We start from the raw sequence: 12,057 nt of genomic DNA on the forward strand, positions 1-12,057 counted from the left end.
CAAATGTTAAAAGACCCAGTGCTGTTAGACTGTATATCAGCACTTTTGGAAACAGGGTTATTAAAGGGTTAGTTCACCCAAAAATGAAAAATATGTCATTAATTACTCACCCTCATGTTGTTTCAAACCAGTGAGACCTCCGTTCATCTTCAGATCACAAATTAAGATATTTTTGATGGAATCTGAGAGCTCTCAGACCCTCCATAGAGAGCAATGATCCTTACACGATCAAGGCCCAGAAACGTAGCAAGGAGATCGTTAAAATAATCCATGTGATATTAGGGGTTCAACCGTAAATTTACGAAGCTACAAGAATACATTTTGTAAGCAAAGAAAACAAAAATAACGACTTTATTCAACAGTTTGTCTCCTCTAAATCAGTGTAGCACCATTTTGGAGAATATCCGCTGGACGGAATATCCGCTGCTTACGCTCTTCTGTGTCAGCTACGTTTACGCTCTTCTGTGTCTACGTATGTTTACGCTTTGATTTGAACAAAAACAGGGTATGCGGCTAACACAGAAGAGCGTATGCAGTTCCTCTTCAGGAACTCGAGCTGCATCAGAAGACGCTTTGGGGAACGCCTACAGCGTAACCGGCTCTGAATACCAATGAAATCTGTCCAATTGATGGGAGGGACGTCACGGGGGAGGTGACATAATGACCAGCTGGTATAAAAGCACGTGCGGTGAAACCGGCGTCAGCTTTCTGTCATTCAGCAAGCGCTCTGTGTTTCTGTCAGTCTTATTTACTGTTGTCTGTCTTTAGCTATGGCTAAGAAGAGCCAGTTTAAGGCTTTGAATATGGGAGAAGCGCAATATGAGCTGTGTGTTCCTCCCTGCAGATGTTTTTTTTTGTGTATGCGGGGGATACACACAGCTTGTGTGTGTTGGCGTTCCCTGCGGCGCTGCACGCTTCCGCTGAGGCGGCGCTCGTGGGGTTCGCGGCGGGATCTGATGGAGGGATCGGAGACGAGCGAGTCTTTATCTCCATCCTCACCTGTCAGATCCCATGATCGCTCCTCGAAATCGGAAGCCCGCCTCGCGGTTACTTCCCCTTGGGCAGCGGCGTCGGCGTTTCTCGTGTCTTCCTCTGAGGAGGTTGACATGGGAAGCGTCGCGCATGTTGCACCCACTCTGTCACCCCAATATGAGGAGCTTGTGGAGTGGCTTGTCGAACCGCAGAGAGGGTTTTCTGCATTTTCTGCGGTTTCAGACTCACCTCCACATCTGAGCCTGCCTTTTTTTCCCCGACCTCCACAATGAGGTGTCGAGGTCATTGGGAAAACAATTCGGCCCACCTCTTCGTCCCCTCTTTTGATTACTATGGTAATGTGATGGGGATGAGTGAGCGCGGTCACAGAGCGATGCTGCGTGTGGAACAGATGCTTGTGAGCTATCTGTCCCCTGATGCTGCGTCGTCTCTGAAGGCAAGGGGTACGCGGCAGCAGGTCGGGCTGGCTTATGTCTGCACGCCATGGTGGTGTTGCGGGCATGCCAGGCTGACCTGCTCAAGGAGTTGGATGAGGGCGGGGGTTTCTCCCTCGCCGCTTTCTAGCTCACGGGGCTGCTGGGCGAGAGCAGCCCCTGGAGTCGGTCGGGGCGGTGAGAAGGGTGCACGGTCAAGGACTTCCCAGCCAAGCAGGTGAAGTGGTCTTCGATGGGTCCTGCACACTGTAGAGAGAGGCAACAGAATTCAATGGGGTGAATCTCAGATCAAGTCCGAGGACTGGTTTGACACGTACATCTAAAGGACGCATACTTCCATGTCTCCATCCTTCCCACTCACAGGAAGTTCCTGAGGTTTGCTTTCGTGGGCAAAGCTTACCAATATCGGGTACTTCCCTTCGGCCTAGCACTCTCACCCCACATTTACGAGTGTGTGGGCGTCGCATTTGCTCCGCTGAGGCTACAGGGCGTCCGCATACTCGATTACATCGACTATTGGTTGATTTTCGCTCAATCAGAGCAGAGGGCGGCTCAACATTGAGATGTTGTTCTCGCTCGCTTAAGACTGAACCCCAAGAAAAGTGTGCTTTCTGCATTACAGAGAACCACTTATCTGGGGGTGGTGGGGATTCGAGTGGGGATTCGACCACGGTGCACGTATGTCTCCTGCTCGGATCGAGTCAATCCTCACGAGAGTCAGGAGGGTGAAAGAAGGCCAGTCACTCACTGTCAAGCAGTTTCAGATACTGCTGAGTCTGGTGGCAGCTGTGTCCAACGTGATACCTATTGGCCTGCTGTACATGAGACCCCTACAGTGGTGGCTCAAGACCAAGGGGTTGTCCCTGAGGGGAAACCCGCTTCGCATGATCAAGGTCACGCGACGATGCCTACATGCCTTAGACATGTGGAGACAACCTTGGCTCTTAAAAGCCCTCAGGAGATCGTTCTGCCAACCCTGCCACCTACGGTGCTTCAGGGCGCAGCGTTCTCCAGCGAGCTCACGTCTCAGTCTCTTTCTATTTCGCAGCGTGGAAGCTACTGCCAAATGTGTCTAGATGGATCCTGCACACTGTAGAGAGAGGCTACAGAATCCAGTTCGATTCTCGTCCGCCTCAATTCAGCGGGGTGAATTGCACATTAGTGGGCCCCGAGCAGGCACTGGTAATGGAACAGGAGGTACATACTCTCTTAAGGAAGGAGGCCATTGAGGTGGTTCCTCCTCGCGAGAGAGTCCGGGTTCTACAACCGGGACTTCATAGTTCCAAAGAAGGAAGGAGGGTTGCGTCCCATTTTAGATCTGCAGCATCTCTGAACCACTGAGTCAGCAGACTGAAGTTCAAGATGCTCACGCTCACAGGTCGCATCCCAAATCAGGTCCGAGGACTGGTTTGTCGCGATCGATCTAAAAGACGCATACTCCCATGTGTCCATCCTTCCCTCTCACAGGAAGTTCCTGAGGTTTGCTTTCGGGGGCGAAGCTTACCAGTACCGGGTACTTCCCTTCGGGCCAGTCACTCACTATCAAGCAGTTTCAGAGACTGCTGGGTCTGATGGCGGCTGCGTCCAACGTGTTACCTATTGGCCTGCTGTACATGAGACCCCTACAGTGGTGGCGCAAGACCAAGGGGTTCTCCCCGAGGGGGGAACCCGCTTCGCATGATCAAGGTCACGCGGCGGTGCCTACGTGCCTTGGACATGTGGAGACTACCTTTGTTCTTGTCCCTGGTGTTGGGAGCTCCGTGTCGCCGCATACGCTAGCGACGGACGCATCCTTCACCGGTCGGGCAGCAGTCATGAGTGGCCACCCTGCCCACGGTCTGTGGAAGGGTCATCATCTCGCTTGGTCAGCGAGATGCTGGCCGTGTTTCAGGCTCTGAAATACTTTCTCCTAAACCGAAGAGGTTGGCATGTGTTAGTTCGCACTGACAACACATCGGTGGTCTCTTATAGCAACCACCAAGGAGGTCTGCGGTTTGCGCCCCCTCTACAGGCTGACTTTGAGGGTCACCTTGAGCATGCCGCTCCCTTCTGAGCGTCTGAGTTCCCTCTCATGCTGAGAGTTAAGTGCTCCGCTCTCCAGAGCTCTGCCTTGGTAGAGCTAGCATTGCTCCCCTCACTTTAGAGGGTCGTGTATGAGCATGCTGCTTCCTCCCGGCTCTCCTGTTGGTCGAGCTGGCATTGTTCCCCTCAACTTAGAGGGTCACCTTGAGCATGCCGCTCCCTTCTGAGCGTCTGGGTTAGCATGTGGGAGCAGACACCCTGTCGAGGCAGGGGCTGTTATCCGGGGAATGGATGCTGAAGCAGATCTGGAGAGTGTTTGGCCAGGATCAGGTGGACCTCTTCGTCACTCAGACAGCGCAATGTCCCCTCTGGTACTCTATACGTCATCCAGTTCCAAGGGGCTGGATGCCATGGTACAGACGTGGCCGAGGCTTTGTCTGTACGCCTTTCCCCCGATTGCTCTGCTCCCCGGAGTTCTGGAGAAAGTGTGCCGGGACGGACTCCGGCTGCTATTAGTAGCCCCGTTCTGGCCGGGCCGAGTATGGTTCTCGGACCTGATTTCCCTCCTCGACGGCTTTCCATGGGAGATTCCAGTCAGGAGGTATCTCCTCTCACAGGCAGGAGGCACCCTTGTGCACCCCCGCCCGGAGTTGTGGAAGCTGTGGGTGTGGCCCCTGAGGGGGCACAGCTCATAGCTTCCGGTCTCTCAACCGAGGTTGTTGAGACCATTCTCCAATCCAGAGCTCCCTCTACGAGGAGACTGTACGCCCTGAAGTGGAGACTCTTCATTTCATGGTGCGGCTCAACTCTCCGCAGGGTTAGCCCACTCCACCTTGAAGGTCTATGTGGCGGCAATCTCGGCATACCACACCCCTCTTGGTGGACTGACAGTGGTCAGACAACCCCTCGTTACACATTTCCTCCGTGGTGCACTGAGGCAGTCGTTTCGTGGATGCCACTCAGATGGCCTATGAGTCTTCTGACCTCCCCTCGCCATGGGAGTCAGAGCTCATTCCATGAGGAGTGTGGCGGCCTCCAAGGCCTTTCTCGCAGGTGTCCCTATCCAGGACATCTACAACGCTGCGGGATGGTCTACGCCCCTGACCTTGTCAGGTTTTATGGCCTAGACATACGAGCCACTCCAGGTTTTCCGTTCTCTCGCCCTAGCTGTGCTCCGTTGGATACACACAGGGCAGGGACTTGTAAGTCTGGTGCCGTGGGTATCTCGTTCTCCAAAGCGTCTCCTGACGCAGCTCGAGTTCCTGAAGAGGAACGTCTTAGGTTACGTATGTAACCCCAGTTCCTCGAAGGAACGAGACGCTGAGTCGCGAGGCCACACTTCCGGCATCCCTGCCAGCGCTTGCTTCATTCTAGAAGTTGACGCCGGTTTCACCGCACGTGCTTTTATACCAGCTGGTCATTACGTCACCTCGCCCGTGATGTCCCTCCCATCCATTGGACAGATTTCATTGGTATTCAGAGCCGGTTACGCTGTAGGCATTCCCCAAAGCGTCTCCTGACGCAGTGTCACGTTCCTTCGAGGAACTGGGGTTACATACGTAACCTAAGACGTTTCCCTCCAGCGGATATTCTCCAAAATGGCACTAGGGTGACGCGGAGGAGACAAAGTTGAATAAAGTCATTATTTTTGTTTTCTTTTGCGCACAAAAAGTATTCTCGTAGCTTTGTAAAATTACGATAGAACCCCTGATGTCACATGGATCATTTTACCGATCTCCTTGCTACGTTCTATACTATCCCTTTAATCATTAACTAACACTAAAATTAAAAATAAAAATAAATAAAAAAATTAAATAAAATAAGAAAAACACACAAGAAAATTACTAAAAGTTTAGCAAAAATTAAATGCATGAAATGAAATGTAAACAGAAAATATAAAAATAATACCTAACTCAAAATACCAACAAATACTACAATAATACTCAGTACAATACTAATCAGTGATTCTAAAATAACACTATTTATAATACTGTTCAGCCAATCAGATTTGAGGACCGGAACTAACTGTTGCATAAAACATGAAAAAGCACTTAAAAGTGAAGTGACAACCATATTTGGCTGCAGTGTGAATGTGGTCATAAAGCACATGCATGAAGCTAATTTGCGCTTATTAATTATTATCAGGAGTGCTAACTGGCATATGCTGACACAGCAGCATATATATCTGTGGAACAAGTTGAGTGGTGCAGACCGCTAAATCTCTGCGGTTTGGTACCATAGACAATTCAGAGCATTCACTGCAATTAATTAGACCAGGACAGCAAACCAATTGCAGCTGTGCACATAAACTATCTGTCAATATAAGACTGTAAGCCCACCAGAGAGAAACTTACCCCCACAAGATGGGTTGGTGCACTCACGAGTTTCCGCATGCGGCCCCTTACACTCAGCCCAGCCATGAACCGACACACTGCAACGCCGCTGCCTCTGCTGAGTGCCGGAGCCACAGGAAACAGAGCACTGAGACCAGGCCGCCCAGTCCAACCACTGCCCCTCCACTGCAAACACAACCACAGGGAGACACAGAGAGAGAGAGAGATGCAGATGTGAGAACAGCATAAGACAGTACGGAAGTGGAGGAAGGACAGGAAAGAGAAGGACATAGAAGTAAGGAATAGACACAAACAGAAAACAGGCGGTCGGAGGTACAGACAGAGAGACGGGATACAGCAAGGGTCTGTGTTTGTAAGTTCTTACTTACCTTGATACAAACCAGTGAGATCATCTCAACAAACTGAGTGATTATGATACTGATTAGTGATGGACCAGTGTAAATATTCAGCATTTTAAATATTAAATATTCATTTCATTTTTTTTTTCTTTCTGGTTTCTTTTCATTTAAATGCACTAAAACTAAACAATAAAACTTAATATAAAACTACATAGAGATAAAAAAAAAAATAATATAAATGACAAACACAACAAAATTACTAAAGCCTTAACTAAAACAAAATGAAAGCAGAATAGATAGACAGACAGAAAGACAGACAAACAGTTCTATCAGATAGATAGATGGATAGATAGATAGATAGATAGATAGATAGATAGATAGATAGATAGATAGATAGATAGATAGATAGATAGATAGATAGATAGATAGATAGATAGATAGATAGATAGATAGATAGATAGATAGATAGATAGATAGATAGATAGATAGATAGATAGATAGATTGTGTATTCTAAAATAGATTGTGAAATCCTCATAACACATTCTTCAAAAAAAAAGATCCCATGTAACACAGATGGAAGAAATTATATAATACCCTGCTTAAATAATTTACTTTTCAATTCTATATTGAAAAATGCTCTTTTAGGATCACCTCTTCATCACCGAACATTAAATTACAATGCATTCTATTAGAATAAACCTTGACCTGCATATTAAATGTGCTCCAACTAACACATTCATTTCATGAAAATTGTAGTCTAATGGGTTTCAGAGAAGACTAGTGCAAAGAAAAGACTAATTTTGTTTAATTAATTAAAGAGAGATGGACTACTGAGACTAACCTAAAAGCACAGGAAGTTAAATAGAGGCTTGATAACATTAGCGCTAAAAATGATGAGAAACCTCACTTTGATGATAATAATTTTAGTTAGACTTGCATATTGCAGATGTTTTTGCCTTTAATTCCTCACTGGAAAAAATTAGCAATAATTAATTAAAGCTAGGAAAAAAATCTACTTATTAATATTCATTGTTTTTCTATGTATAAAAGACAGCAAGGACATTGCATACAGTATCTTACATAAGTTACATTCATTTTATATAGTAGATTAACTGTGGATGTCAATAGAGTATATGCAAACACAGCAGTACAGGTTCTGCCTGTGGCCATATGAGATCTTTTGCATAATGAATGAAAAAGGGATCAATATGAAGTAAATATTTCTTGCTTGATTAAGGAGATTCATGTTTTCTGGTGAAGTTCAATGTGAATAAATAATATGCAGGGAGCATGTCGCTTATGAAGCTAATGTCGCTAATCCAAAAACTAAACTCTTTTAAATGTTTCACGTCTCGTATGCCAAGATCCTTTGTAACATGTTAGAAGGCCTACATGCCTCAATGGACACATATTCAGCATCTTCGAAAGTAAGAATTATGCTTAAACTTCATCCATCAAATGATGCCATTAATCTTACGGCTTTATGTTTATATAATGAATGCTTTCTAGTATGCACTATCTGTTTCACAGTAGGAGAGATGTTACATCTTTTGACTTTCTGCAGTAATTTCAGGATCTGTGCATATTAACCTCTAATATCACTTTTATCTTATTTAAATCGGGGGGTTGGGGAAGATGTTCATATTTCATCCAAGCGTATCTCCATATGATTGATGGTATGAACTGAAATCAAAAGATCTCTCAATCTAATGGATTCCAAGGAAGACAGAGCACATGATGAACGAAAACGCCTATGTCACCTTTGCTCTGTCAAAGCAGATGTTCGTCAAACTGAGAAAAATGTACTGTGTAACATTACTTCAAGCTAGCCACAAGACCAAAAATTGTACAAACGGGAGCAGTGTAATACAAATAGACAGACGAGTAGCACACATATATATATATATATATATATATGAAGAGTTAATTTGCAAAAACAGAAAACTCTGTTTTTAACAATTCTCAGAAATCATGTTTTTTCATTGAGCATTCCAATTAATCTCAAACAAACTGCAGTTGGGTACCATGTCAATATTTCACTAGTACTGCGTTGCAAGACGCTTCATGGGAAAAACAATTTTTTTCTGTTCAACTGAAGCCTTTTCAATCACGCAGTGAAACTGCACGTCCATTGGTTCGTGCAGTGCTATAAAATCGAACCAATGGCTCGACGGCGGCGATGAGCGAGCCTATGGCTATGCAGCCCGCCATAGCCCGCCAATATGGGTGGGGCCTCTGGCTATGTAAGCTTCGCCGCCGCATCTCAGATTTCTTCTCTTCAGTGACAAAGCTTCTTCCTCACTGACTCTTCGCTGGTGCCGACTTCGCCGTAGAAACGCCTCAGCAGCTGGATTGGACCTCCTGCAGCTTCTGCCTGCTTTATCTGGTCTATCCCCTGCCGCCATCCGGCGAACACTAAAAGAGGCTCACAAAAAGAGCATCGGCGTTGTTTCAAATGCTGTGCCGTCATTGTTCGTGGCTCCCCTGCACGCTGATGACGGTCACGCTGAGTGCGTGTCATGCTTGGGGAAATCCCATGCTGACGCTGCGCTCAGCGGGACTGACTGCTCGCACTGCGAGTGTTTCAGTCTTGCCTCTCTGCGCTCGCAGATAGCTTTCTTTTCAGAAAGCGACTCCGCCCCTTGCGCCCTCCCGTCTTCTTCCTCCCAGGGACCTGTTGAAACAGTGGGGCAGAGGACTTGAGCAGCCGGAGACTTGCGAGCTCACGTCGTCTCAGTGCCCTCGTGCCTCACCGTCTCCGCAGAGAGAGGATTCGCCGGTCCGCTTCACCCAACCCGATCAGCGTCCGTCTGTGGCTGCGAGCGACATGATCTCGTTCAGTGGGACGACGAGATGGACAGCCTTTCCCTGGCGGCTTCGGACGTGGAGGAGTTTTCGGGCTCGATGTCTGACCCCGCCCTCTTGCCGCCGTCCTCCTCTAGCAGCGCCAGACCCAGAACGGGTTATCATGATATCATGACTATGGCTGTCAGTGAGCTCGGGGGGTCTCCCCTGAGGAGCCGTCTCGCAGCAGGTTGGACGAGTGGTTTCTCCCAGGGCGCTGGCAAGCCCCTCGCCAATGCGAGGACGAACATCCATCCAAGCCGTGCAGAGCCGTGGCTGTCCTCCAGGTCTTTCAGGCCAAGATGTTCACCAGCGAGGCCTGCTCGATGCTGCTTCGCTCAGGGACCTGAGGAGCACAACGGACCTGGCCCTGCGCGCCACCAAAGCCACCGCCCAGGCCATCGGGCAGTCAATGTCCAGCCTGGTGGTGTTGGAACGCCATCTGTGGCTCACTTTGATGGAGATGAAGGAGGTGGATAAGGTCCCCTTCATCGATGCTCCAGTCTCAGCCAACAGCCTGTTCGGGCCGGCTGTGGAGGGCTTTGCAGAGCGATTTACGGAGGCTCAGAAGTCGTCTCAGGCGATGCGACACTTCCTCCTGAAGCGCTCTAGTTCCTCTGCTGCTGCTAGTCGCCCCTTGCCTTGGATCCGGCACCTCAGATGTCCTCCTGAACAGCCAACCAGAAAGAGGAGGGGTCCGAGTCTCTCTACCGCCGGACCACCCCGCAAACAGCCTCTAATGTGCCTCGTCACCCCGCTCAACGCCAACGCTGGGTGCAGAGGGAAGTGTGTTATTGGTTCCCCAAGGGCCCACTCTAGCGCCCGGGTGTCCGACCGCTGTGATAGCGGACAAAATAAAACACATACAATTTCAAAAAGAGAGCAAATATCCTCTTCTGCCTACCATAAGCGTCCTAACTTATGCAGCCAGTCTTTAGAGCCTATTCAACCTCTCGGCACACGGGCCGAGGCCTGGCAGGCCATCCCAGGTGTGTCGGAGTGGGTAATGGCTACGATAAGACGAGTTTATTCACTCCAATCTTCGCTTGAAGACCACCACGCATCCACGGTGTGGTCACCACCACAGTGCACAGCAAGGACGCTCAAGTCCTGCACGCAGAGGTGATAAATCTGCTGGTAAAGGGAGCCATAGAAGTCGTTCCTCCAGCCTAGAGCGAGTAAGGCTTCTACAGTCGCTACTTCCTCGTCCCCAAAAAAGACGGTGGCCTGCGGCCTATTCTAGATCTCAGACTCCTGAATCACGCCCTGGTAAAAAGGTCGTTCCGTATGATCACGTTGAAACAGATCCTCTCGCAAATACGCCCAGGGCACTGGTTCATGTCGTTGGATCTGAAAGACGAGGGGGTGGCATATCAATACAAGGTCCTCCCATTTGGGCTGTCCCTGGCTCCCTGCACTTTTACGTGATGGATGGATGCGGCTCTCTTCCCTCTGCGACAGATGGGAATCCGCATCCTCAACTACCTCAATGACTGGCTCATTCTGGTCCAGTCAGAGGCGGTTTCAACTTCGCACAAGACCCTCCTCCTCAGCCACTTAGATTGCCTGGGGCTCAGGGTCAACTTTGCCAAGAGCACATTGTCACCCAGCCAACGAGTGTCTTTCAGTTATCAACTCGGTGCAGGTGACAGCAACTGTCTAAGCGGAAGGAGCCATGACGATTCAGCGCCCTGTGGCCTCCTTCAAGGAAGGGACCGTCCACCCGCTCAAGGCTTTCCAGAAAATGCTGGGCCTTCACCAGTACTTCGGTTGGGCCTGCTTCACATGCGGCCCATCCAGTTCTGGCCGAAGCAGAGGGTTCCATCTGCGGCTTGGCGTCAAGGTCGCCATCGCATAACAGTGACTCGGGCCTGTGTTTCAGCCCTGAACCGTTGGAGGGACCTCATCTGGCTGAAACGGGGTGTGATCTTAGACACGGCGCACAGAAGGAAGGTTGTCATGACAGACTCTTTCAACAAGGGTTGGGGAGCACTGTGCAAGGGCAAACCGAGCAGACATGTTGTCGAGGAACAACGTCTCCTCGGAGGAATGGACGCTCCACCCGCTCACGGTTCAGAAGATCTGGGAGGTCTTTGGCAGAGCTCGAGTAGACCTCTTCGCCTCCGAAGACAACTCTCATTGCCCAATCTATTTCACAAAGTGCACGGATGCCCTGGCCCACGAGTGGCCCAGCCTTCCGCTCTATGCGTTCCCTCCAATCGCTCTGCTACCAAAGGTACTCAGACGAGTCAGGGAACAATGGCCCAGGCTTCTTCTAATAGCCCCCCTCTGGGTTATTCCAGTTGCTCGAAGCAGCCCCGTGGCCCATTCCCTTGAGACGGGACCTCCTTTCTCAAGTGAACGGCACGCTGTGGCACCCACGGCCTAAGTTATGGGCCCTGCATGTGTGGCCGCTCAGTGGGAGTCTTTTGTCCTCCCAGAACGTGTCTTAAACACTATGGCAGAAGCTAGAGACCCATCTACCAGACGCTCCTATGCTCTGAAATAGTCTATTTTCTCGGCTTGGTGTCAAGATGTGACTTAGATCCGGTTACCTCCGAGATATCGGTGGTTCTTTCGTTTCTGCAGGAGATGCTGGATAAACAGCGGTCCCCGTCCACCATCAAGGTTTACGCTTCAGCCATAGTGGCTTTTCATGCCCCTATTGCTGGCCGATTCGTGGGCAGGAATAGTACGGTGGTCCAGTTTATACGAGGTGCCAGGAGAATGAACCCCCCACGCCCTCGAACAGTTCCACCTTGGGACTTACCAACCGTGCTAAGGGCCTTGAGAGGCCCCCCGTTTGAACCATTCCAGTCCGTGAGCCTGAGATTGTTATTGTTTTCAACAAAACGATTGATGAAAAAACAATTTCGGAAACTGAAATAAAATAAAAATGTCAAAATATTTGAAAAACTAAAACGAAATGAAACTAACAACAGTTATTGAAAAACTAACTGAAATAAAATAATAATTAACAAAAATAAATAATCGTTTTCGTAATCATTACGTTCTCACCCCTTGGCTGAAAAATATATGAACTGTGTGACGGTTTAGGGAAATACCTGTAA

The 12,057-nt window shown here is 48.9% G+C and overlaps 1 protein-coding gene across 1 annotated transcript in view; it reads right to left on the minus strand.

Moving 5' to 3' along the window:
- Window positions 1–12,057, minus strand: part of LOC306847669 (adhesion G protein-coupled receptor B2-like) — a 316,825-nt gene that overhangs the window by 127,683 nt on the left and 177,085 nt on the right. The window contains exon 6 of the mRNA XM_079381759.1: window positions 5,804–5,968. Within this exon, the coding sequence (XP_079237885.1) occupies window positions 5,804–5,968 (165 nt within the window). The remainder of the gene's footprint in view (window positions 1–5,803; window positions 5,969–12,057) is intronic.

Source organism: Barbus barbus, assembly GCF_936440315.1.
Source record: "Barbus barbus genome assembly, chromosome: 27".
Taxonomy (NCBI): Eukaryota; Metazoa; Chordata; class Actinopteri; order Cypriniformes; family Cyprinidae; genus Barbus; species Barbus barbus.